Source organism: Tasmannia lanceolata, unplaced genomic scaffold (assembly GCF_043159265.1).
Source record: "Tasmannia lanceolata isolate RefF3 unplaced genomic scaffold, GAP_Taslan_0.1 ptg000025l, whole genome shotgun sequence".
Classification (NCBI taxonomy): Eukaryota; Viridiplantae; Streptophyta; class Magnoliopsida; order Canellales; family Winteraceae; genus Tasmannia; species Tasmannia lanceolata.
This window is the reverse complement of record NW_027518702.1, coordinates 1,516,760-1,544,553: the sequence shown is the minus strand read 5'-3', so window position 1 is coordinate 1,544,553 and position 27,794 is coordinate 1,516,760. Positions and strand designations below refer to the sequence as shown.

General features: G+C 43.0%; 1 protein-coding gene across 2 annotated transcripts; it reads left to right on the top strand.

Annotated features, from left to right (window-relative positions):
* Positions 1–25,886, top strand: LOC143858032 (cold-responsive protein kinase 1-like). Of its 2 annotated transcripts, XM_077368619.1 has the most exons (8): positions 1–185; positions 13,307–13,439; positions 16,861–16,976; positions 17,053–17,175; positions 19,712–19,922; positions 20,034–20,265; positions 23,923–24,073; positions 25,024–25,886. In XM_077368619.1, the coding sequence occupies exons 2-8, from the start codon at positions 13,367–13,369 to the stop codon at positions 25,390–25,392; spliced, it is 1,275 nt and encodes a 424-aa protein (XP_077224734.1). In that variant the 5' UTR covers positions 1–185; positions 13,307–13,366; the 3' UTR covers positions 25,393–25,886. The 2 variants fall into 2 exon arrangements, with proteins under 2 accessions (XP_077224734.1, XP_077224735.1); XM_077368620.1 differs by lacking the exon at positions 17,053–17,175 and having other exon boundaries at positions 25,024–25,850.
* The last annotated feature ends 1,908 nt before the right edge of the window (positions 25,887–27,794 follow it).

Here is a 27,794-nt window from a genome sequence, read left to right as displayed (position 1 = left end):
GAGAATAGAAATAGAATTTGTGATGTGAAGTTGCCAGGAAGGCCAAGAAGCTTGACAAGGAAAAAATGAAGAGTTTTTCTTCTTAATGACGGTTTCGTGTCCTCTTTAAGGATAAAGGAATTTTGCACCACCATCTATTTGCCCATCATTTTAATCCCCTTGATAGGATTTCACTCTCTCGTCTGGTAATCTTTTTCTTATAATATATTTGCAGATTAATTTTTTTTTTTTTTTTTTGGGTTTTCTTGAATCCTTGAATTTAAAGTTCCAGTTTTATTTTGAATTTGTTTAGAACCCAGAATAATTGATGAAAATATATACAGAGAAGCTCAATTCTTTATGCCCTGTTTGGATTGCAGGAATTTTCTGAAAAAGTTTGAAGGGAAAATATATTTCTAACAGTTCTTACTTTTTTAACCCACCAAAAACAGATAACTTGAATCAATTTTATTCAATTTTAACTTAGAGGGACCTTTAATTCATGATGATCTTCCTTTTAATTAACCATAAACATATCATTTGCTTCCAAATTGTGTGAAGAATTATTTTTCCTGAAAAAACATTTTCCATCAGAAATGTTTTTCTTGGAATCTAAACAGGGCTTTAGTTCCTCATTCATATATTGTGTCAATAAAAAGAAATCTTCAATTTAAACAATTCAACGCGGAAGAGGTTCATGAAAGAGCACATCTTTTTTTTTTGTTCTTTTTAATATTACATGGTATTCTAATCTTACATGAGATGCTTTTATTCTATTGGGCTGCATCATGTAATCGGTTTAGTACATCATAATTGCATTTTTTTTTTTTTATGTTCATATTCTTCTTCTTCTTTAGTTTGCTAGATTACTCGCGCCTCTCTCTCTCTCTCTCATATATATATATATATATATATATATATATATATATATATGAGAGAACATTTCCTACACACTTGTGTAGGTAAGTTACCTACATAGATGGGGTGTGTACCAAAAATCAGCTCCATAGGATCATTCTAACCCATCCATTTGTGGAGGGCAAAATGGACAAACCACAAATCTGCCCATTTTTGCCCTCCACTTTTGGAGGGGTTAGGATGATTCAATGGAGCTGATTTTTGGTACACCCTATCTATGATAGGGCCTTGCAAATGAATGCTTTGGATCACCACAAAAAATGTGGGACCCATGTGATTGGGCACTCGAGCGTACCATAAGCTTGGTGATGGGGTGTAAAAATCCCAGCCTCTCACAGGCCGCCACCTGTCCAGGAGTAGGTGAACTCTAGCCTCTCACAGGCCGCCACCTGTCCTGGAGTAGGTGAACTCCAGCCTCTCACAGGCCGCCACCTGTCCAGGAGTAGGTGAACTCCAGCCTCTCACAGGCCGCCACCTGTCCTGGAGTAGGTGAACTCCAGCCTCTCACAGGCCGCCACCTGTCCTGGAGTAGGTGAACTCCAGCCTCTCATAGGCCGCCACCTGTCCAGGACACCTGTCCTGTACACCTCACCAGGTTTTCCCCTATAAATAGGGGATCAAAGCTCAAACCAACGGGTAATGCGAAAAACCCTCTCCACCCAAACTCTTAGACTTCTCCCCTTCACTCCTGCTCATACTGACTTGAGTGTCGAAGGGCCTGTCCGGAGTAAAACCCGGGTTGGTCTTCTGACCTCGCTTGCCTTGTGCAGGACTCAACCCTCATAGCAGGACTCGCTTCCAGCCACTTCACTACTCGTTCACTTCGGTCCCCCCAGGACTCAGCTCCTTTGGTTATCTGGCTCAGTTCTTACGTCACTGCTGTACCTGTTACCGATTTTCGGTCTAACAGATTGGCGCCATCCGTGGGACCGCAGAACTAAAAGTCGTTCTCAAACACCTCATAAAAAATGGCAGGGCGCAAGAATGCGCGTGTACCGGCTGCACTGGCTGATCAAGCCGTGCTGCCTCGCAGGACCCGAAGTTAGCGAATCGCCTCGTTGGTAGTGGCGGCCTCTGCAACAGCTGAGCAGAGCCCTGCTAGCTCAGAGCACCTGAACCCCCTGCCCACTCCGGAGCAAGTTCAAGCTCTATTTCAACAGATGACAGCTCTCGTCGGGCAGTACCAGCAACTGCTCCAGACGCCTTCACAACCTCCCCCAGAGGCTCCGCGATCTGTCCAAGGAAGGCCAGACGTCCACAGGGGAGAGTCGTCGCGCCATGGTGAGGATCGAACTCACCACTCCACCAGACAAGTCCATCACCCCACAGCGGGGTATGCCCGAGCAGAACCTTACCGCCGTCAGAGGTCACGGTCCCGCTCCGCACCAAGGCCCCGAGCTCACGAAGACCGTGCTCCACCAGTGAAGTCCCGGTCTCGTCGAAGGAGTCCGGAGAGCCAGTCCGGCTCCGCGGTAAGCCGATCAATGGGAAGAATCAGGCCCGCGGAGCACAGAACGGATCCGCTCCTACAGAGAATGGAGGAGATGGATCACCGGATAGAAGAGCTGGCGAAGGATCAGAGCCGGCCCGCCTCCAGGGCGTTCTCAAGCAGAACGCCGTTCACTGATGATGTCTTGGGTGCTCCAGCACCCAGTGGCTTTAAAATGCCCGCTGTCCCGCAGTACGACGGGACCACTGACCCCGTCGACCATTTGGAGACATTCAGAACAATGATGCTCCTTCACGGCGTCTCCGACGGCTTCATTTGCAGAGCGTTTCCAACGACGCTAACTGGCGCGGCGAGAGACTGGTACTCCAGGATCAAACCGAACTCCATCAGTAATTTCGATGATTTCGGAGAGGATCTGGTACGCCACTTCATGAGCAGTCGCAGGCCGAAGAAAACGACAGCATCTCTGATGGCTTTGCGACAGGGCGACAATGAACCTCTGAAAGTGTTCGTCCGCCGCTTCAACAGGGAGGCACTTCAGGTGCCCAATCTAGATCCCTCAGCAGCTATGAATGCGCTCCTCGCGGGTGCCAGATCTCATGGCCGGGGCAGAGGAGTACATAACGGTGGAAGAAACACTGGCAGCTCTTAATTCAAATCGGAGGATAACCTCCGAAGAGAAAAATCCCACCAAGCAACGCAGGGAGGATAAACCTCCCCGGAGAGAGAAGTCTCCGCCTCCTCAAAGAAGAGGAGAGAACTTCACGCCCCTCAACACATCTAGAAAACATATATTGGCTGCCATCAGCGAAGAAGAATTCGTGAAGTGGCCTGCGAGAATGATCTCCAAAGGGAACAGAAGAGATCCCTCAAAATACTGTTGCTTCCACAAGGACCATGGCCACGACACGGATGAGTGTTGGCAGCTCAAAGAGGAAATTGAGCAGCTTATCGGCCGCGGTTATTTGAAAAAGTACATTCGAACTGATGGCCGCAAACAAGAGCGAAGAGAGAAGAGCCCCCGAGGCCGCAGTCCTCGAAGATCACAGCCGCCCCCTGCTCGTAACAAAACTCCTCAGCCGCCTAGTACGCAGCAGGAGGCACCTCGATCTCAGCCAAGGGGGGTTATCGGTACAATAATGGGTGGACCAGCCGCCGGGGGCACATCCTCTGCTGCCCGCAAAGCATATGCGCGACGAGTTAACGCCGTGCACACAACCAGCAAAAAGACGAGAACGGAGAATGAGATCTCCTTCTCAGATGCAGATCTGGACAACCTTATCCTACCCCACGACGATGCACTGGTTTTAACCATGCTCGTTGCCAACTGGGAGGTGAAGAAAATTCTCGTGGACAATGGGAGCTCAGCGGACATTTTATACTACCATGCCTTCGAGAAAATGATGATAGGCGACGACCGTCTGAAGCCGGCGAACTCGGATCTATTTGGCTTCTCCGGAGAGGTTGTAAAGGTGGTAGGGCAGATTGAGCTCCCCGTTCTTGTCGGAGACCCACCTTGTCAAGCCTTCGCCATGGTCAACTTCCTGGTAGTAAAGGCCACCTCGGTCTATAATGCTATCCTGGGACGGCCTGGCTAGAACCTGATCCGTGCAGTGGCCTCGGCTTACCATCAGAAAATGAAGTTCATAACGCCCAATGGCGTGGGCGAAGTCCGAGGAGATCAGCCTCAATCCAGGGAGTGCTACGCGACGGCACTCAAAGGCAAAAATGCAGTGGAATCACTGCCAATTGAACTACTTGATGTAAGGGACGAACTCAGGGGGAACCAACCCGTTGAAGATCTCATCTCCATCCCACTATGCCCAAAAGACAGTGAGAAGGTGGCTCTGATCGGTTCTTCACTCAGCAATAACATTCAGCATCAGCTTGCTGAGTTTCTCCAGGAGAATGCAGATGTTTTTGCATGGGTTCCTGCTGATATGCCAGGCATTGACCCAGAGATCAGCACCCACCGACTCGGCGTCGATTCGACCTGTAGACCGGTCAAGCAGAAGAGGAGACATTTCGCTTTTGAAAGGCGACAGGCAATAAAAGAAGAAGTGGAGAGGCTTTTGAAAGCTGACTTCATTCGCGAGATTCGGTATCCGGACTGGTTGGCAAATGTAGTCCTAGTCAAGAAGGCAAATGGAAAATGGAGGACCTGCGTCGACTTCACCGACCTGAATAAAGCTTGTCCTAAGGACAGCTATCCACTCCCGAAGATCGACCAGCTCATTGACGCCACGGCGGGTCACGAATTGTTGAGCTTCATGGACGCCTTCTCCGGATACAACCAGATCAGGATGTACGAGTCAGATATACCAAAGACCTCCTTCGTCACAGATCAAGGGACTTATTGCTACCGAGTTATGCCCTTTGGCCTCAAAAACGCCGGAGCTACTTACCAAAGGCTAGTGAACCGACTCTTTCAGCACCAAATCGGCCGGAACATGGAAGTCTATGTGGACGATATGCTGGTCAAGAGTCACAGTGCGCAGGATCATGTATCTGATCTCAGGGAAACGTTTCAGGTCCTGAAAAAGCACAGCATGAAACTTAACCCCACCAAGTGCACCTTTGGTGTCAGTTCAGGGAAGTTCTTAGGATTCATGGTAAGCCAGCGAGGGATAGAAGCAAACCCGGAGAAGATCAAAGCTGTGATGGAGCTCACTGTTCCAAAAACTATCAGAGAAGTCAAGCGGCTCACGGGAATGATAGCCGCACTGGGACGCTTCATCTCGAAATCAGCAGAAAGGTGCCTGCCTTTCTTTAGTGCGGTGAAAGGACTTAAGGCCGCGCCCTGGACGGAGGAATGCCAGACCGCATTCGAGGAATTGAAGAAGTACCTGTCCTCCTCACCACTACTAACAAAGCCGGAGCCGGGCGAGGAGCTATTTCTGTATCTCTCCATTAGCTCCACGGCTCTGGCAGCTGTTCTCGTCCGTGAAGAACACCGCCAGCAAAAACCTATCTATTATGTCAGCAAGGTTCTTCACGACGCAGAAACGAGGTACCAGCGGGTCGAGAAATTGGCTTACGCGCTGGTAATGGCGGCCAGAAAGTTAAGGCCTTACTTTCAAGCCCATACCATAAAAGTCTTGACTGATCAGCCACTCCGGCAAGTACTCCATCGACCAGATATCTCCGGGCGACTTGTGAAGTGGGCCGTGGAGCTAAGCGAGTTCGATATCCAGTACGCACCTAGGCCAGCCATCAAGGCCCAAGTATTGGCAGACTTCGTGGCTGAATGCACCATCCCCCAGCAGCTCGTTGATCCTGAAGCAGTACAGCTCCCAGTTGCAGAGAGAACAGCTCCTGAATAATGTATAGCAGAGGAAATCCAGACAGAAATTAGGCCACCGTCAGCCGAGCAGGACTCCATAACCAGCGCATCGACTTGGGAAGTATACGTCGACGGATCTTCGAATAAAAACGGCTGTGGAGCCGGCCTCATCCTCACTGGGCCTGATGAGTTCACTGCGGATTACGCCCTGAGATTCAGATTCCGCGCATCCAACAATGAGGCAGAATATGAAGCCCTCCTTGCCGGAATGAGCCTAGCAATTCAGACCGGCGGCCAAAAATTAAAAGCATACTGCGACTCGCAGCTGGTAGCAAACCAGATCCAAGGGGTCTACGAAGCTCGAGACGAGCGTATGATTAAGTACCTCGCCAAGGTTCGCCAACTTTCCAGCCGGTTTGCAAGTTTCGAGGTCATCAGAGTACCAAGAACAGAAAATGCCAAAGCCGACGTACTGTCAAAACTGGCTGCCTCTGGATATACTACTCTCGGAAGCATACACATAGAGTTCCTACAAAGGTCCAGCATCGAAAGTAAAGCCATGGAAGTCATGCAGTTGGAAGATGAGCCGTGCTGGATGGATGAGATCGTGGGTTATCTGCGCGACGCTAGACTCCCGGAGGATAAGAAGGAAGCCCGCAAGGTGATACAGAGAGTTGCCCGATTCTCCTTCAGTGGCGACAATCTGTATAAAAGGTCATATACTCTCCCATATCTGAAGTGTCTGAGGCCGAGCGACGCCGCGTATGCGCTACGGGAGACTCATGAAGGAATTTGCGGAGAACATCTGGGGGGCAAAGCTCTGACGATAAAAGTGTTGCTCAGAGGACTGTATTGGCCTACCATAAGGCAGGATGCACTGAGTCTGGTTAAAAGGTGTGAGAGGTGTCAGAAGTTCTCTCCCACCATCCACCAGCCCGCTGTAGCAATGGCTCCAATTATTAGTCCACTCCCCTTCGCAGTATGGGGGATGGACATCCTGGGCCCTTTCCCACCGGCCTCTGGAAAGCGCATGTTCGTGGTAGTGGCGATCGACTATTTCACTAAGTGGGTGGAGGCAGAACCTCTAGCACAGATCACAGAGCAAAATGTGCAGAACTTATTCTGGAAATCAGTAGTGTGCCGATTTGGGATTCCCCGTGCCTTGATAACCGATAACGGCAAACAGTTTGACTGCCGGAACTTTAAGAAATTCTGCTCCGATCTAAAGATTGAACAGAGGTTCACTTCGGTGGCTCACCCCCAGACCAATGGGCAAACGGAAGTGACTAACAGAATCCTGCTTCAGGGGATAAAGAAGAGACTGGATGAAAAAGCTGGTCGATGGGCAGATGAGCTCTATCACGTTCTATGGGCATACCGCACTACTCCTCGTACGACAACTGGTGAATCGCCGTTCAACCTCTCCTTTGGTACTGAGGCTGTGATACCGGTTGATATAGGCGCTCCATCTCCCAGAATCACCAGCTTCAATGAGCAGCTTAACAGCGACGGGCTCCGCGCCAATCTCGACTTGCTAGAAGAGATCCGGAAGAATCTCGAATCCGGGTCGCTGCTTACAAGCAGAGGGTATCCAATTATCACAACTCCAAGATTCGTCCCAGAGAATTCAGGACAGGGGATTTGGTCCTGAGAAAGGCAGCGGTCTCCCAACCGACGAAAGTCGGAAAACTCTCCCCGACTTGGGAAGGGCCGTATCGGGTGAAAGAAGTTATCCGCCTAGGAAGCTACAAGCTAGAGACACTGGAGGAGTACTTATTACCCCACGCATGGAACTCTAAAAATCTCAGGAGATATTATCAATAGACAAAATGTCCTGCGTAAAAAGGTGACTTTGTAAATTTGTAAATTTGTTATTATGAATAAATAATGTTTTTTGCAGACTCAGTTTCACCCTTACTCACTGGAAACCCAGTTCACAAAACTTGGGTACTCACTGGAAACCCAGTTCTTAAACTTGGGTACTCACTGGAAACCCAGTTCACAAAACTTGGGTACTCACTGGAAACCCAGTTCACAGCACTTGGGTACTCACTGGAAACCCAGTTCACAAAACTTGGGTACTCACTGGAAACCCAGTTCACAGCACTTGGGTACTCACTGGAAAGCCGGTTCGTCAAAATTTGGCCATCAACAGCCTTGGTCCCAGGTTATCAAAACTAAAGGGCAAGTCGAGCAAGTCACTCAGTTAACAGTTAAAGCTTATTAGAGACAAAGAAAACAGAATAGGACAAGTATGATTTCATTAATCAAAGTGTCGGGCCTCGAGGGCCATTACAAAATTAGCCTCAAAAGGCTGTCAAAAATTCCAGGGTCTCAAGGACCATTACAAAATGATAACAGAAAAATACTAAGCATCTGGAAGAGAGGTGATGTCAGCAGGAGCATCAGCAGGGGCATCTGGCTCCTCATCAGAAATCTTCGGCCTGGCAGGAAGAGTCATATTCTCCATCACTAAGTTTGGATTGCAGGCCTGGAGCTCCTGGAGGCAGTCGTAGTATCCAAGACTATAAGCCTCACTCGACAGGCTGAAAAGTTCAGCCTCCTTCGCCTCTGTGGCCTCCTTCTCTGCTGCCTCCTGCCTCTCTTTGGCTCTTCCTCTTTGGGCCTCCATGGCTTCGGCAGCCTTGACCAGCTTCTTCTTCTCTGTGGCCAGATCCTCTATCAACAGCTTCTTCTCCTCCTGTACTCGTCCGATGCTCGTTTGAAGCTCTTGGACCTCAGTGGCCAGCTTTCCGTTCACCTCTTCAGATGTGGTGATGGCGTCGGAGAACTTCTTACTCTTCTCCTTGAGATCATTGTAGTATAGTGAGATCTGCAGAAAGGAGCAAGCATCAGCGATGTATAGACAAAAGAAAAAAATGGGCAGAAAGGTAGCAAACTACATCTTTTTCTTACTTGGTAAAGCGAGGACAACACCGCCTCCTCCCCTGTAGCTGGCGGCTCACGAAGGACCTGTTGCTTGTCCTTCTGCAACAGACACTTGCTCATGATCTCCCCTGCTACTCGGCTCTCGCCTAGGGCAGTATCATCCTTCAGAACGGCCCAATTGGGCCGAAAAACGTTCTCACTCAGTCCTGTAGGAGGACGGGCTCCAGAACCGGTTCCAGTAGAAGCACCACCGGACCTAGAAGAGCCACCACCCTGGGCAAAGGGGCCTACTAGCTTCACTGTAGTCTTGGCCCTCTGAGCTGGGGGTGGAGGAGTGCCTCGTGATGGGGCCGGACTTGCCAGTTCAGCCGCCTTTCTCTTTTGGCGCTCCTGTAGTGCCTGTGTAGCACCCTCCTGTGCCCGCGGCTGGGCTCCCTGTCTTATTTTCTCAACTGTTGACTGTTTCTTCATCTCTGCAAAGAAGCAAGCAGTCAGAAGCAAGTATACAAAAATAAACGAATTCTAAAGACAGGTCTAGCTACATACGTTCTGGAGTCGCGGCACTCACGCCCAGCCCAACCAGCATCTCCTCTCCTGAGAACTCTGCACAGCGGATAAGGCCCGATTGCTCAATCTCCTTCCGCATCAAGGCGAAAGTCTCTCTATCCTCACCCTCGAGGAGCGGCTTTCGACTTAATTTGGAAGTGTCCGGAGTGTCCCACACTAGAGGGACAGGCTAGGGCTCACTGGCCTCCTTATCCTCGACGTAGAAGAACCTATTCTTCCACGAATGTATTGACGAGGGGATGCCGGTAATGATTTTTAGCTCAGGGCGCTGGCTGATGTAGATCCAGCCCCCTTCCTTATGCCTCTTCAGATGTGCGCAAGCACGGAATAGCGACAAACTCACGCTCCTCTCTAACCGGCCGTGGACGAGATACAAGAACCCAGTCAGTAGTCTCCACGAGTTCGGAGCTACTTGAGCTGGGGCCAGTCCGTAGTATCGAAGCACCGCTGCGAAAAATGGGTGCAAAGGAAATCGGAGTCCCGCCCTCAGTGACTCCTCGTAGATACAGAGATCCCGGCTCTCGTTACAGGCTCTGTCTCCCTCTATAGCTGCCCTCAGTTCAAATCTTGGGGGCACGCAGTACTTGTCTCGAATATCCCCCAACATGGACCTTGTGAGGTAATTTTTCTCGACCAAAGCTCGCAGATTGTACTTTGGGTTGGCCTCCATTCGCGCTCTAGCGATCACCTCCACCGCCCGGCCAGGAAGGAATGCTGTGGACGCCTCGCCAACGTCGCTTTCAACACTTCCTTCTGCTCGGGGGAGACTACCAGTCGGGAGTGGGGTGGTGTTCAAGTCTAATATCACTTCGTCCCTGACCCCTCCGTCGTCGCTATCTACGAGGTCGATCCTAGCGGAGAACTCAGCCATTACAGGCTCTTGAGGCGGCCTAAATTCTGAACTACTACTAGTGGAGGACTCCGTACCGGACTCAGAACGGGAACTACTATCAGACATGTGTAAAGAGAAGGGCTGAGAGGAATACCGGTGAGTAGAGCTCGTCGAACCCTTGCGCCACTCCAACTACGAACTGCGAAGTCGAGCTCACAGAGAGAGAAGAGAAAAGAAGATAAAAAGTGAAAAGTAAAAAATGAAAGGGGAAAACCTCCTTTTATAAACTTTTCAGAGGCGGTGGGGCAATAAATGCGATGCACGCATCTTGAGAGCACTCAAATAGCGCCACGTGTCCCTTATTAATGACGGGCACATTCTCCCACTCAAGAATAGGGTCAAACACGCGCGTCTCTGCGCGCGTAAAAATTTGCATCTCCAGAAGAAATTTCCGTACTCCGTGCTCCGCGCTCCGTGCTCCGTACTCCGTGCTCCGTACTGGATTTTCCCCAGCCGGACTGGATATAACGTGTTTCAACAAAACGACAAAAAGCAGTCCGGTCCGAACCGGACTGGGCGTAAGACGACAAAAATCAGTCCGGCCCCAGCCGGACTGGATATAACGCGTTTCAACAAAACGACAAAAAGCAGTCCGGTCCGAATCGGACTGGGCGCAAGACGACAAAAATCAGTCCGGCCCCAGCCGGACTGGATATAACGCGTTTCAGCAAAACGACAAAAAGCTGTCCGGTCCGAACCGGACTGGGCGCAAGACGACAAAAATCAGTCCGGCCCCAGCCGGACTGGATATAACGCGTTTCAGCAAAACGACAAAAACCAGTCCGGTCCGAACTGGACTAGGCGCAAGACGAACTCCGGACTCCGAACTCCGGACTCTGAACTCCTTTCTCCGAACTCCGGACAGAAAACGACGCGTCCTACAAAACGTCAGAATCAGTCCGGTTAAAGCCGTACTCCGTACTCCGGACTCCGGACTCCGAACTCCTTTCTCCGAACTCCGGACAGAAAACGACGCGTCCTACAAAACGTCAGAATCAGTCCGGTTAAAGCCGTACTCCGTACTCCGGACTCCGAACTCCTTTCTCCGAACTCCGGACTGAAAACGACGCGTCCTACAAAACGTCAGAATCAGTCCGGTGGAAGCCGTACTCCGGACTCCGAACTCCGGACTCCGGACTCCGGACTCCGAACTCCGGACGCCGGACTGGACTCCCAGACCAATTCCAGCCGGACTCCGGACTGGACCTCCAGACGGAATTCCCCGATTCACTCCCAGACAATGCCTACCCATTCAGAGAAACGATTGATCACACTTTCCCAAGTCCCTCAATGACTTGGAAAACTTGGGGGGCAACTGATGGGGTGTAAAAATCCCAGCCTCTCACAGGCCGCCACCTGTCCAGGAGTAGGTGAACTCTAGCCTCTCACAGGCCGCCACCTGTCCTGGAGTAGGTGAACTCCAGCCTCTCACAGGCCGCCACCTGTCCAGGAGTAGGTGAACTCCAGCCTCTCACAGGCCGCCACCTGTCCTGGAGTAGGTGAACTCCAGCCTCTCACAGGCCGCCACCTGTCCTGGAGTAGGTGAACTCCAGCCTCTCACAGGCCGCCACCTGTCCTGGAGTAGGTGAACTCCAGCCTCTCACAGGCCGCCACCTGTCCAGGACAATTGTCCTGTACACCTCACCAGGTTTTCCCCTATAAATAGGGGATCAAAGCTCAAACCAACGGGTAATGCGAAAAACCCTCTCCACCCAAACTCTTAGACTTCTCCCCTTCACTCCTGCTCATACTGACTTGAGTGTCGAAGGGCCTGTCCGGAGTAAAACCCGGGTTGGTCTTCTGACCTCGCTTGCCTTGTGCAGGACTCAGCCCTCATAGCAGGACTCGCTTCCAGCCACTTCACTACTCGTTCACTCCGGTCCCCCCAGGACTCAGCTCCTTTGGTTATCCGGCCCAGTTCTTACGTCACTGTTGTACCTGTTACCGATTTTCGGTCTAACACTTGGTACACTCGAGCGTACAATCCTTTTCCTCACACACACACACACACACACACACACACACACATATATATATATATATATATATATATATATATATATATATATATGTTATGTTATACTTCATTTTCCATGGTTTCTTAAAGCTCTTCATCTCAATGCCCACCTTGAATTTGTGTTAATGAACTGGTCCATACACTCATACACTGTGGAGAAGCTATTCTTGGTATTGGAAAGAAGAAGTTGACATGTTTGGTAATCATGTAAAGCAGTTAACATCACCTTAATCAAATTTAGGTTTGGAAATATAAAGATTACAATATCAATCAATCTCAACTGCTCTGATTGATTAAATCAGTTTCTAGCTGCTAATTCATGGCTGTTGTGGCCTATTCCATCGGAAGTAGCAGGAGGCGAGAGCTCAAAAAAGATACACAACGATATTTCCAAAGGCTGAGATTGTGAAGGTTGGACGTGGGTGTAAGAGTTTATGGCACTGATTATCATATTTTGGTCGGCCAATGGACTGAGAATCCCACCAATTTCCCTTTGGAAATTGGTGGGTCAGGGCTAAGGAGGGCAGAAAATTGCAATGTGCAGGTTAATGGATATTGATGTATCTTAAGTGGAAGATTAGCTAATATATATGGAGGAATTCCCTCTCCATTTTTCTTTGGTCTAGATTCAATAATTCCAAGTTTTATATGCTACTTAGATGGTACATCTTCAGGAAAGTAAAATGCAGATTTTAGCTTATAAAATCCAAAATTTCGCTTATAAAATGCAGGATTTTACAACCGTGGATTATAAAATCCATGTACCCAAATGGCTCCTAAAAGTTTCTTGGAAATTAAGGGAAGTCTTTTGATTTTGTATCAGGTGGAATGTGGGGAAAAAATCAAGGAGATTAATGTGGAGTAATGGCTGTAGCAAAATGTATTACATTTTTGTGTAGAAAGAAGAAAATAATTAAGAAAAGCTTGGTGACTGGGGGCTTCTAGGGTGTACATTATTGTGAAGAAAGAAAAGAAGGGAAACAATAGAAGTTAATGGTGTACTCCCTTGTCAATAAAGCTTTCTCTTTGTAAATTTTTTGTCCTATCAAACTTTTAAGAATATGTCCCTGTTGTCTGTTGTTCTGTTTTTTCAATTTTGACTGTCGAAGTCGGAGGAAATATGGATATGAAAGTTAGATAAAATTGCATACACCAACTCCTTGGTCTTTTACATGTGATTTTGCTTGCTGTCCTTGATTCTAAACAACATCCCCTCCCTCTCCTCCTCTACCGAGTTATTGGTTGTATAAAGTTTTTTTGATTCCAAACTTTTGATGGAGATAAACAAAAATTTGTTTCATTTTCTAACAGTTTGGTTCCCACATCGCATAGAGAAAGGGGAATACATAGAATTTCAGAAGATCCAACGACATGTCTCGTATGCATATGCGTTGCTGCTGCTTTGGTTCATCAAGAAGGGGTTCATCTGAACAAGATGCTGATGGTGAGAAATTTATTATACATTTATTCTCCACCTTTCTGTTTCTATACGTTACACAATAAAGTAGCAGCCCTTACATTGATTCTTTCCTTTTGGCTTGGTATTGGCACTCGCTACTGAATTTAATATGTAATGGATTGTTGTGCTCTAAACCATGCTCATTTGTTTTGTTCTATGATAACATCCGTGCCAGACTCTTCCTTTCCATCCTCCTAGGCCTTTTATTGTCATTCTGTCATCTCTTTCAATTTGATGTTTTTAATGTTTTTGTTGAGAATTTTTTCTTAAAAAAATTTGAGTCTTACACGTTCATGTCTTCTTTCTAACGAAAATTCTTTTCCTATCAGCTTGTATTTCTGTGATTCACAGTATTCTTGAAGAAAACTTCCACTGGCTACTCCTTGAAGAGAACTTTCATTGGTTACACTTTTAAGATTTGAAGATGTTTCCCTTGCCCTTCTGTCAAGGTTTAGAAGCATGAACCTCAACCTTGAAGAGTTGTTTTGTTTTTTTTTTTAAGCCTTTTGAGTTAGTTTGGTTACAAGATATTAAGATTGCAGAGATTAGTCCATCTGAGCAGAGACCTGTTGAGACTTGAGATGAACCATATGATCAAAAGAAGTGTGACCTTGATGGTTCACAATAGCAAACTTTGACATATGTAGTTGGCTCGGTGATTCTCTAAATAGATGAATGAGTCTTGAGGCCATTATTGGGAAAGATTTTGTGGATGGACTTTTCTGAACACTTTTGGAGTCAACATGTTGTTCATTGGGGACTTCCTCTCTTGTCTATTTTTTTTTTCATATTTGTTAAAATCCTAAGATTTAAGATCCAAATCGGAACTGAATCTTATTAGATGCAATTCAAATCCTTGAGTTAAATGCTATGCAACACTAATCTTGCAACTTTTAATGACTCTTATAATTCAACTCATGAATAGTACGATTGAGTTACATTCAAAATCTCATGGTTGTTAATGGCAACTGTTAGTAATGTTTTATTTATTTATTTATTATCTTATTTTATTATTTCTGGTTTATTTTTCTTTAGCAAAAACTGTTTAATGAAGGCCCTTAAGCCTCTATTTCATTCTATTTTACTCCCATTAGAAGATTCGGTTGTTTTGGATTTTCTATTCAACCTAAACCCGATACTTTATTCTTGAGTTTTCTTCACAGCGGGGACTACAACATTATCTTTTGCATAAGGTTTTTATGGATTCATACACTTTTGTTGAGCTTCTTTTCTTCAAATTGTGGTAGCGAATCTCGAACTCAATTGTATCAACTATCAAGTAGGAGAAATGAACCTTTTTCTTTGGGTAGGATTTTGTGTGTTTGGAATTTTAATCATGTTTGGACTTTTAACATTTTGTTAAGGAAAAAAATGTTTCGAATTGATTGGTATTTGGTCTTTGTTTAGATTTGTTTGGCTTCAAGCTGATATTATTGATTTTTTTAAGAAGATAGATTAGATTAAACAAGCAGACATTACTATGAGGGCAGAGGTTGCCGAACATCCAAATTCTCGCCAAGCACCCTCCCATTTTGCCTAAGGAATCAGCCATAACTTTAAAACTATGAAACACATGAACAAGAGCTAAAACAGACTCAAACCAATCCACAATAACTCTAATCTCGTCAGTGAAACGTCACCGCCCCAATGACTGGCTGCCCACTCAAGAATTCACATTTGACGATGTTAAAGTATAAAAGATAAATAACGCCTTTCTTTAACAGCTTAAGCTTTTGGAGAAGTTGGTAATTTAACATGGTATCAGAGCCAAAGGTCTCGAGTGCAAACCTCCTAGATAGCAAAAATCCACATGTGATGGTCGGCCCAAAGTGGGACCACATGTGCCACGTGTTTGCCAAGTGGGCCACACGTGCAGGGGAGTGTTAAAGTATAAAAGATAAATAACGCCTATCTCGAACATCTTAAGCTTTTGGAGAAGTTGGTAAGTTAACAGACGAGTCCCCTCAACAATCGCCAAAAAGCTGATTAAGCCTGAAGAATACAGCCTCAGTGCTATCCATGATGAGCACACCCAGATGCGATCAATTTAACTCCCGACTAAAATCCTTCATACTACTGGCCCAAAAAATGATAAGATTCTAATATAGTTGATGAAAATGGCTTAGTTTTGTACTTCCGGTATGAAGTAAAGAACCAAAACTAACTCTCTCGTATATTACATTTTTTATTTATTTTTCTAATATTTCCATAATAGATTACATTTTTATGAGTTACAATTGAATTTGATTCAAGTCTACCATTCGATTTTCAGCCATTGGTTTTTCCATTTAGTTCTTTGATTGCTATTTATTCTATTTACACGGTATACCTTTTTTCTAGCCAATATCTTTTCAATTACTTAGAGGAGAAAACAACATTGGTATAGATATGAGTTACAACGTATACACTTTAATTAGTTCTAAGTCCTTACTTAGGCCTTACCTTCTGTCAAAAGTCCAAGTACTGACATGAGTACAATATCTAAGGAAAATTTATTTGTATAATGATTGGTTCCTTCTAAATGTCTCTTGAGGTTTAGTTATGCATTTGTGGTACATAGGATGTGAATCTCACTTTTGCTTTCCCAAACTAGTATAGTATGAAATGTTCAGTCTTGTTGGAATGGATAAGGAAGAGAAGGAGGAGAAGAGTGAGGGAGAAGATGGTTAGTCTCCACTAAAGGGAGCTCACATGTAATATGATGTATATATAAGCCCAACTTAGGGTTACATGGGACAAAGACTAAAATACCCTTCAACACATACGTTAATACCAAAATACCCTTCAACAAGTCTGTCTTATACTCAACATAGCCCATAACTTTCTATATTGTAGACCATATGTAGCACTTTTTTAGACTCTTGAAGGCTCTTGAAGGATTTAGGCTGCAATTTACTGACAGCTTTTTAATTATGACTACGTATAATGCAAAAACATTATGTTTTTTTTCTGATGTGGGGGAAATTTTATCTGATTGGATCAATGTATCCTACCAAGATAATTATACATAAACAGTCCATTGACCTGTATAAAAACAGCTGATGTACCGGTTTGACTGGTTGCGTCTCTTTTTTTAATTTTTTTTTTCTTTTCTTTTTTGTTTCCAAGTTTTGAAGGAGGTCCAGTGTGATTCAAAAACGTAGTTCGAACAAGAAATGCATTCCTCCTATACTAAATGAATGTTAGAACAAGAAATGCATTCCTCTGAAATAAAATAAAATCAAAATGGAAAGTGATTTAATTGATTATCTCATGCAGGTTAGTACAGACACATACATTTGAAAGAAAGGGTGGTTCATAGCAAAGTCTTTTGACCCACTGTCTGATCTGTAATCTTCATGTGATTCTCTGGTCATACCGTGCTTTTCTAGATTTTAATTTCCATTTCCTTGTTATATTTTGCTAGGGTATATGTCGGCTAAGAATATCAAGCTTTTTTCTTACAATGAAATCAGTTCTGCGACAAAGAACTTTCATGCAAGCAATAGGATCGGGCGAGGAGGTTTTGGAACGGTCTACAAGGTATGCAAGTATAAACATTTAAATGGTTCTTGTTTAGTTCTATGAAAGCAATGACTTAAGTTTTTGCTGGTTGCAGATTTTCTGGTTTCATCTTGCCTATATGGCTCAAATTTTGAATTATCCAAGAAACTTCGATTACTTAGACTATGATACTCAAATACAGTATGGATACTACTTAATGTTGAAGTATCGGACACCGGTATGACATTTTGTATGTTTATTCTTGTAGCAACTGGTACCATTGTTCAGTATATACAAGTTTCAAGTGAAAAGGGATTCGAGAAACTAAAGTTAGATTTGCATTTTCTTTCTTATGATCAGAATAGTCCATTGTCCTCATTTAATCACTCCATATTTAAGGCCATTAAAGGAGTTGGGCTCTCTGTTGATGTGTTTGCCTGTGCTTTTATATGCCAAAAGGTAGTCTGTGCTTTGCTTAACTTCGATTGAAGCTTGACAGGCAATCCAAGGCTTTCAGGTATTAGAAGGGTGTGATCAGAAACCATAGAGGAGAAATCAAGTTAGCTTTCATTTGGCATCTTAGGATCAAAGATTATAGTGGAACAGATTTAGTAGTAAACTTATTTGATGGGAATCTTGGTTCTAATTAAGAATAGTGGAACAGGTTTTGGAGCCCATGGGGACTTGCAAGATTGCCTGTTTGGTGAAGTGCAACTGTGTATCTTGTCATATTTTGAGAGAAGAAAATGAGATAGGGACACACGAGTAAGGTTATTAGATAGGAATCTTGCTTGCAATTAAGAAGGAAAGGTTTTGGAGTCCATGGGGACTTGCAAGATTGCCAGTTTGGTGAAGTGCAACTGTGTATCTAGTCATATTTTGAGAGAAGAAAATGATATAGGGCCACAATTTCTAGAGTGGCACAGTCGTTAGTATTCAGCAATCTCTCCCCTTGTATAATAGTTTTCATTTCTTTTGTTTCCTAATAAAGTCACCATTTATCCATACGTTAAAACAGATAGTTGGGAGGATTAAAGTAGGGGAATAGATATTAGGAAGGTAGCATTCAAAGTTTTGAATGGAGATGCCTCTGTTCCCATTTGATCAGTGATAAATTCCCAATTGTTCAAAAATGGAGAAAAGAAAAGAAAATAATAGAAACTGAGATCCATCATTTGGATTCTTGACATAATAATTTTTTGAGTTTAAGGTGATCGGTGTTTGTTCTAAAAGGTTGGCACGTTCAATTGGCAAATATATGTTTTATGTGCACATCGGAAGAGGAATCCATTTCACATCTCTTCATTCATTGTAAAGTAGGTTCTTGCATTTGGGATCAGGTTCTAAGTTGGTATGGGGTTAGCTGGGTCTTGCTTAAAGTGATACAAGAGTTGATGCAGAGTTGGAGAATAACGGTATTGGTTCTTTTGGTCTATCGCTATGGCACCTTATACCATATGCTATCATTTGGAACATTTGGAAGGAGTGGAATCGACATAAATTTGAAGATAAATGATTTGCCATCAATCGGTTGGTTTGGAACACCCGGCATGCAATGGTTTCTTGTGCTCTTCAAAACCAAGCGTTCTTTGGATACTCGGTGTATATCATTATTAGGAATTGGGACACATTCTTGAGATGTAACACTCGAAAAAATGAAGTTGTTGCGAGATGGAAACCTCCTACAAACGACATCAAACTCAATGTTGACGGTTGCTCTCTTGGCAACCCAGGCAAGACAAGCGTTGGGGGCATTTTTTCTTCAGGTGATATCATCTATTCATTTGCTGGTCCTATCGGCATAATTGATTCCACAAAAGCCGAGGTTCATGCCCTTCATCGTGGTTTGACCATCTTTACAAGTCAGCTGGAGTGATGCTCGGAAGTGGAAAGCGATTCTTCTAATATGGTGTTGTGGGCCAAAGGGAAGAGCGACGGTCCATGGAGAATTGGTAATCTTATTGTTGAGATCACAGAATTATGCTTGAATGATGTTTTTTCTGTCTTTAATTCCTAGAAGTGCCAACAATTTGGCTGATCGCTTGGCCAAATTGGGAGCTTCTAGTGACTCCTTTTATATGTGGGTGTGTTGGGTTGGGAGGGGGGGGGGGGGAAGGGATGGGGGATCTTTACCCGGTGAAGTGCTCTTGTAATCTTTTTCCTTCATTAATGGTATCTCCTTAAAGAAAACATGGAATTAGTTATTAGTTGCATTTAAAATTTTAAAAGAAAATGTTTAATTGTTAGACGTGCATATTAGTTGGCATACTTGATACACCCTCTTTTTAATTGTTTAATATGGCAAACATAACTGATTTCCCATTCCCTTTGTTATTTCAAAACCCATTGCTTCCTATGAAATAGAAAGCCCCAGAGGGAAAAACTGTGGATAGAAAAATAGAAAAGAATATGGAGTTTGGAGACCCCCTCCTCTTTTAACTGAATGCTTCATTGTCTGCAAAATATTAATGGGGAAGTTTTTTGTTGAAACTCGGGGAATGTCACATCTTTCTAATGGCTGTTTGTTCGAACCTCTCTAGTATTTCTTGAATGTTCAACTTTTTTATTTTTTATGTTATGGTCTCAACACATGTAAACACAACTCTTTTCTTATTTTTGATGTTATGGTCTCAACACATGTAAACACAACTCTTTTCTTATTTTTGATGTTATGGTTACAAGGCATGTAAACATGAATCTTGTCCATCGCTACGTTCAGATTATTATCTTCTGTTTTTCTTAATTTAATTTTCTTTTGATGCTCTGTTTGCCAGGGAACCCTCAAGAATGGTACCCAAGTTGCCGTGAAGTCGCTCTCTACCGAATCAAAGCAAGGCATTCGTGAATTTTTGACTGAGATTGATATAATCTCAAACATTAGCCATCCAAACCTTGTGGAGCTAATTGGTTGCTGTATTGAAGGAGAAAATCGTGCTTTGATCTATGAGTATGTAGAAAATGGCAGCCTTGATCGTGCATTATTAGGTAAAATTAGACAACAAAGACTAAAGTATGGGATATGAATGTATTCTTAATATAAATTATGCCAAATGAGGCATCATAAAGATAAGTATTATTCTCTTGCCTTGTGTGCAGGGAGTAAAAGGATTAGACTAGATTGGGACACAAGATCTAATATATGCATGGGAACTGCCAGGGGTCTGGCATACCTTCATGAAGAACTTGATCCATGTATAGTGCACAGAGACATAAAAGTTAGTAATATTCTTCTTGACGGGAACCTTGCACCAAAAATTGGAGACTTTGGTTTGGCTAAACTTTTCCCAGACAATGTTACTCATCTAAGTACACGAATTGCTGGAACAGTGTAAGTAACCTTCCATATTTGTTGAATTTTATCCCTTTAAAAAATGTTGTTGAATTTTGACGTTTAATATGTTCGTTGTCCTTTCTTTACTTCGGCATTATATCATAAAATGCTTCTTTACTAGTGGATCAATTCAATTTGAATTTCTGGTTGCTCAGATACCATTTATTTTGTGACATCGGCTGTGCATGTCAATGTATTGGAAAGCGAATTGGATTATTAATCATAAAAAAGGGCCATATTTCAAATTGTAGAACTGTAACGTAAATTGCAAGTTTTCCTTGAAGTTTAATAAAATTAAGAAAATATTCAAAAGAAAAGCTGTGAAGAGTAAGTACTACTAAATCAGTCATCTTTTTTCAGTTCACATCAAATTATAAAATTTAAAATTTATAATAAAATTTCGTGGCATTATTATCTAGTTATGAACTGAATATAGCATCTGGATTCTGGATCAATTAGACAAGCCAAGAAAGAGGTCGAGTTTAGCACGTCAACTGCAATATTATTTCTTTGCCCTTCAATCCTTAAGACAAAACTATGAAACCTTTAACAATCATTACACCTGACAAACTCCATTTTGACTGTTTCTTACGATTCACGTGTGGTCTTCTTCAAATAGGATTCTAGTTGTATATCTTTGGATTTTAAACATCAGTGTACATTTTTTTGCAACAGTAAATGTTGCATATCACCATGAATGAGGCTTATTTTAACAGAAGTTTTTATGCCTTCATTTTATCTATATTTTGGATTGGCCACCCTTGTCTAAGCTGAGCCAATTTATTACGAAAGAAAATAAAAAAAAAGATAATAATTACATTTGAATTTAGTCCTTTTCTAAACAATGATCATTAAATAATTGAAATCCATAAGGAAGTTGCATACAAGAATGTCTTTGTCTTTTTAATGGTCGGCAAATAGAATTAAAACAAACAATAGCAAGGCAAACACCAAGACCGAGGACGTCTCGAAAAAATAAATCAACGAACTAAACAAAAAACAAACGCAAAAAAAGTACACAAGAAATGAGAAGCTCCACATGTGCCTCAGGGAGGAATTCAAACACTAAGATGTCATCTCAGTTGATTACAAAACGAGCAAGTCGGTCAGTCTCACAACCAGCAGTACACTAAACGTGTTGGATTTCCGTATTATGCCACTCACACGTACAGAATCTCTTCAATAGCATTTGTGAACCTCCATTCTCAAAGGATAACAAACATCGTCTCTAACCCATCTGATTACATTGATAGTCACCCTTAATGATAAGATAATCAAGCAAATCTTGATCCACAACTGGATACCAAAAAGAAGAGCTTGCAGCTCAACCTTACTGTAGTCCTGGCCAACACGGCCCGAGAATCCCCATCTAACCTCCCTCGAAGAGTTCCTTAAGAAGACCCCCAATGCTAGCTCGGTCTGGATTTCCAAGGTTTTACCTGTTGAAGTTCTGTTTTAGAAACCCAGGAGGAGAATCCCATTTAGGGTGAGGGAGATCCTCGCCACAACTGCTCAACCAGATAACTCCCAGGACTTGTAGAGAGAAGTTGCTGAAGTACTCCTAAACATTGTAAGGATTGTCGCCCATTGGACAACCACATTGCTAGGAGTTTCAATGGGCCCAGATGGTCTGATGGATACGAAGGATCCGAATATTAAGATGGATCTGAGCCATGCCCATATGATCCATAAGGTCTGAAATTATTTTGGATTATGACCCAGGCGTAGCTGCAAAATCCGATGGAGCATCGTAGATCTGAATTGAGAGCGCCTATGAACGAAATAGCCTTCGTATTTTTGTTCATTTTTAAGTTGCCCAAGCAATGACATTTGTAGAGTCTCCTTCAATGACTAAGGGATCATAAAAAGTGTTGGCATACAATTTCAATCCCCATAGAAGGGCTCTTGCTTCTGCCTCATTGGAGTCACACACACACCTATTGACCCAGAAAAGCTTTAATAAAGAACGTCCATCGAAATTTCGGAAGATGCCTTGATATCTGCCCAACCCAACATGAATTGCCTTTAGAACTCCCATCAAAATTAAACTTGATCCATCCACTAGGGGGAGGGAGCTACTTTGGAATAACTTTAATTTGCAAACCTCTTTCCCAAATAATAGTACTCCTCTTCCTAATTTGCCAAAGGGTCCTCCATTCCAATGTAGGATAATGATGTAGGGTTAAGGTTTGAAGGAGGAGGAAGAGGAGGGAAGTTTTAGGGCTTTTAGGGTTAGGGTTGATTGGAGAAGGAAGTGGGGGAGTAGTATAGTCTTTAGAGTTACGGTTTAGGGTTAGGGCTAGGAGTATACTTTTGGATGGGATGATTTTTGGGTTAGTGGAAGTAGGTTTTGGAGAAGATGGTGGAAGAATTTGATATATTTTTATCGGGGAGCCGTCGGTGTTTGGTGGTGGTTCGAGGTGGAGGCTGCCGGAGATCGGATGATGATGTTGGGTGGTTGGCTATCGTGCATGGTTAGGGGCGGACAATAGCTTTGGGCCTTCGAGCGGGATTTTTGAAAATCGAATTTGCCAGCGGATTGCAGTGGAGAAATTGGTGTGATGTGGCATGTCACAATCTTGACTTGGGGGTTCCACAAATATGGCACTTTTTGCTTTATTCGATTCATTTGAGGCTATTGGGTAATGTAAGAGGTTATGGGTTTTTCTTTTGGGCCAAGGAGAATGCTCCTGGGCAATTCATACTATGTAAATCTAGTGGGACCACTAGTCCCCATTGTAATTTTGCTGGTATGAATATATTTGTCAATTTTCAAAAAAAATAATAATGATGTATTTTAATTTCTTCTTCACTCCCAATACTTTCTTGACTATAAGATTCTGTTTTGGCTTAGCGAGTCTTTTGAGTCGAACAATTATTAGTTCAATAGCTGAAAGCTTTGCAATGGAGGTAGGATGATGGTCCATGGTAATGTTAATGGGCTGAGTAACTGGTCCTTTGTCATTTCTGTCAATTTGGAAGCTCCACTCCAGTTGCTACTTCAACACAAGGTCAAGCAAATGCAAATGAAGATTCTTCAGCTGTTTGTGGTTTGTACATCTGAATGCAATGGTATCTCAATCGCACTAGCTAACTTTCTAATTTTTTTTTTTGGGTGTGCGTACGTGTGTGTGTGTGTGTGGGGGGGGGGGGGGGGGGGGGGGTGGGTGGGTTGGGTGGGTGCCATAATTTTTAAAGGATGCCTTTCCAGAGTGATGTCTGGAGTCTAACTTCACAACAACAATGCTCTATCACGAAAGAACGACATGCCAGTTTGAAGAACATCAAGGAATTCTTCTGTCAAATTGAATTTGAAAAGGAAAGAGACCATATTCGATAGAAAACATATAAAAAGAACTTTCAGCTACCATATATTTTATTTTTCTAATAGTATCTTTACCGAGAAGAAATAAGGATGATTCATAAATATTCATTAGTCCGTCAACGTCTTGCTGCTCCACTTGCTTGAATTGTCTTCAATCTCTTCGTCAGCGAATGGAACCACACTATAGGAGATCTCACCATTCATATTTTTCTGTTGTTTTTTTAAACAGTGATGTCTATCCAATTTTAATTAGTGGGACTTTCATGAAGAATGCATTCTTTTTCTTATATGTATTTAATATGTTCAATCCGACTGTTGTTGCATTGCAGTGGTTATCTTGCACCAGAGTATGCAATGCGTGGTCAATTGACCAAGAAGGCTGATATATACAGTTTTGGGGTCCTTATACTTGAAATTATTAGTGGCAGAAGTAGTGGAAAGTCAATCACTTCAGGGGCACAGAAGTACCTACTGGAATGGGTCAGTTTTTCCTTACATTTGAACATATTTTTATAGCACTAGAAAAAATGGTGGGTTCTTTGCAGTAATATGTTGATCTTGATTTGCTACTTTGCTTGGCTTTTTTACTCCTGGAACTGTGCTCAGATTGCCCTGGTAAATATACTTATACTAACATTTTGGCTGAATTTTGTGGAAGATGTGGTCTTTGGTCAACCGCAGCCAACCCATGGGGGCTACTTGCCCATCACGACCCTACACATGACCGTGTCACATGATCTAAACTGTATGTGCCCCTCAGTGACTCTACCAAAGTTACATGGTCAAACACTCCTAACCATCACATTTTTTTTCTCAACAAGGTTGTTTAAACTTTAAACCAAAGCTGATCAATGGTCTACTTTTAACGAACAAAATCCCATTAGTCAGGCAACTAGGATTGCATGGTCAGTGTGATTTTGTATTATGGTGGATGCTGCACATCCACAGTAAGGCCCCACTGAGACACTCATCTTCTCATTAGCTACATGTGTATGGTGGTAGTAGTTGACTGACTGATTTAGTCATAATTGACCCAATGCTAACTCTTTATGAATATTACTAGGCCTTGTGTTTAGCTTTTGATGAATAACAACTTTATTAAAGAAAAGATCTTCTGCCTATTTTATTTTTTTAATCTAAAGTTCTTGCCAAAGGTGCTGATTTCTTCAACACTTTCTGATTCGAGCTTGGAAATCTGAAAAATTATTTGCTGCAACTGTATTTAGCTAAAATTTTCATATTCTAATTCCTGTCAACACATTATGTTTTTAATTTCATTTGAACAAACTATTGTGTGTAATGCCACTTCTAAAGAATCAAGATATTGGATTTGAGACACATAAATCATGGTGCTCCTCAGTATCAAAGCACTCTGATGCCTCTATTGCTGTAATGGCTTTCCTTTTTAACTTTGAAGGTTGCATTTACAGGCCTGGCAGCTCTATCAAGAAGGGAGACTGGTAGAACTGGTGGATCCAGAGCTAGGACAATACCCAGAAGAAGAAGTCATTAGATATTCAAAGGTAGCCCTTTTCTGCACCCAAGGGTCAGCCCAACGGCGGCCTTCGATAACCCAGGTTATAGACATGCTTTCGAAACACTCCCGCCTCAACGAGAAGCTACTAACACCCCCAGGCATCATTCAGGACTTGGTGAAAATTGGAGAAGGCTTGAAAACCACAAGCTCAAGCAATTCACCAGCACTGCCTCTTTCAGCGGATTATAACTTGCCAAACGTTGACTCGACAGACCCATTTAGTTCTGGGCCATCTACTTTTTCCGAGATGACTCCCAGATGATCCTTCGATGGAAAAGCATATACGTTGGAGTCACCTGTTCGGATATCCAACAGAAATCCATGAGTTTAAAATGCTATCTAACTGTGCTTTTCCATTTGGAGAAGGGATTATGGGTTTCCAATGGAAAGAGGAAGATGGGGCTTGCAGATACAAGGAGCAGACAAAATGCTGATGAGGTGCTGATATAGTTATTGGCAGATTGCAGATACGTAGGCAAAGACAAAAAGGTGATTTGGTTAATGGTGATTTGATTATGAGAGCTAGTGGGCAAGGGGTAGGCTTTGCAGACTTGAGGGAGTTGGGTTCCAAAAATATGAGTGAAAAAATAAGAGTATATGAGGGAGAATATGTCACAGGTAGCTTATTTTTTATTATTTTCTTTGGTTTAGAGAGTAGAAAACCGGTTTTAAATGGAAATGTGATTTGTCTTCTCTTTGTTGGAAGATGGAACTTTTATCCATGTTTGTGATGTTATAATGTAATTAATTTGCTAATTTGCTGTAATGGGAAATGATTTTGGAGGATTTTGGAGGCGCAACCTATTTATGTTGTGGCCCATCAAATGGTTAGCTTGGATCATCCTCTGGTCTGGACTGTACACTTCGTTTTTGAAAAATATGGGTGGGGCCTACAATTGGGCATTAATGTTACTGTACGGACCACACCATAGGATTATCCAAACCATCCATTTGATGGGCCACAATGTAAATAGGTTGTGCCTCGAAAATCATTTCCATAGGATGATCGCAACTGTCCGATCTATAGAGGTTTCCATAATATGCAGTTTCTCTTTAGATCGGAGGGCTGAGCGTAACCTATTTACGTTGTCGCCCATCAAATGGATTGTTTGGATTATCCTACGGTTTGGGCTTTACAATTCATTTTGAAAAATATGAGTGGGGCCTGCCTTGTTCGAAGATTTCAACAAATTAATTGTTGGGTCCACTAACTGTTCATGTTGCAGGAAGGAAGAAAGACCAGTTTAGTAGTGTTGTATCAGTTGCAGACTAGAGGAGGGATTTTATCCTAAAAGGGGTATCACTGCGCGGTGAATGCGAAGACGCCCTCATCTTACTTTCAAATGACTAGATCATGTTATTTCCTATCATTTATCAATGAGCACTGCGAGCAAAATGGGAGCAGACCATGAAATTTTCAAATCAGAGTGGGGAGAAAGTGTAGATAACAGTTGACTCATTATTCCATGCCTAGCAATGAAATCCATCGTAAGATCAAGGCCAACAAAAATCAACAGTTTTGCTATCTACTGGCAGGTCCTAAGCAGGACCCTTAACAGCAACCTGCCATGTCTGGCAAGATGATTTTTTGAAAATAAGCTCAGGAAGATGTTAAGAAATAATTTGAATAGTACCAACTAATAAAGAGCAGTTAATAGGCATAGACTAATGAAGTTATTTTCCCAGACCAGAGAGTATAAATTCAAGACATCATCATACAACTTTTATCTCTTCTTTTCATCCAGGAGTAGTCTGTAACTTAGAACTCTTCTTCCATCTATATTTCCCTCTGTAATTCGAATTGTGCATGGTGAAGGCACATCCAAAATATCAATGAATCTTGCCTCTAAGATGGTATTCTATGGTTATGTCTTTGAGTGGATTTCTTTTCCCTTTACACTAAACAAATTATTAAGTTCTTATTAACAAGGCATTCGAACCAACAATTGTTTGATCTCGATTAGAAATTTACTCGAATTCGAGGCATTCAAAACCTTCGATCAGAGGGTATCTCTCATCTGTTATTAGAGTGTAGGATTTTTGCACCAACACCCTCTTTTTGGCATCCTCGGTGGGACGTTTAGTCATTTAGTCATAAGAGAAAAGAACATGCTGTCAAAAATTCAGAAATAGGCCTGAAAAGAATGAACCGGATAGACAGGAAGTCTAGGCTTCAAGGGGAGTCTCGAATTTCTCTCCTATGAATATTGAAATAGTTCAGGCAAATCAAATACTACTGAGCATCCAAAGATTGTTGGGCCTGATGGGGAAGATTGGCCGAGATCAGATCTTAAGGGTTGTTCTATGAGTATTGTGGTTAGACTAAATGGAGGATTTATCTCCCTAAATATAAATGATCATACCTTGATTATGTTGCGACCACAAGCAAATTCCTAGAGGACTCAAGGCTATGAATTTCACATTGTTTTTCGGGGAATTGAATCAGTCGACTCTTGAACACATTGGCAGATTCACATGCCAGTGCGGGAAAGTAGGGAATAAAAGGGTTTTTCAAAATTAAGGCCACGTTTGGATACCTCATGTTTTTGTATTTGGATTTGGATTTGAGTTTTGGATACAAAATACATCAATCATCCTCATGCTCATGTTGTACAAGAGAGAGAGAGAGAGAGAGGGACGTCTTGCTGCTGCAGCAGCAAGGTC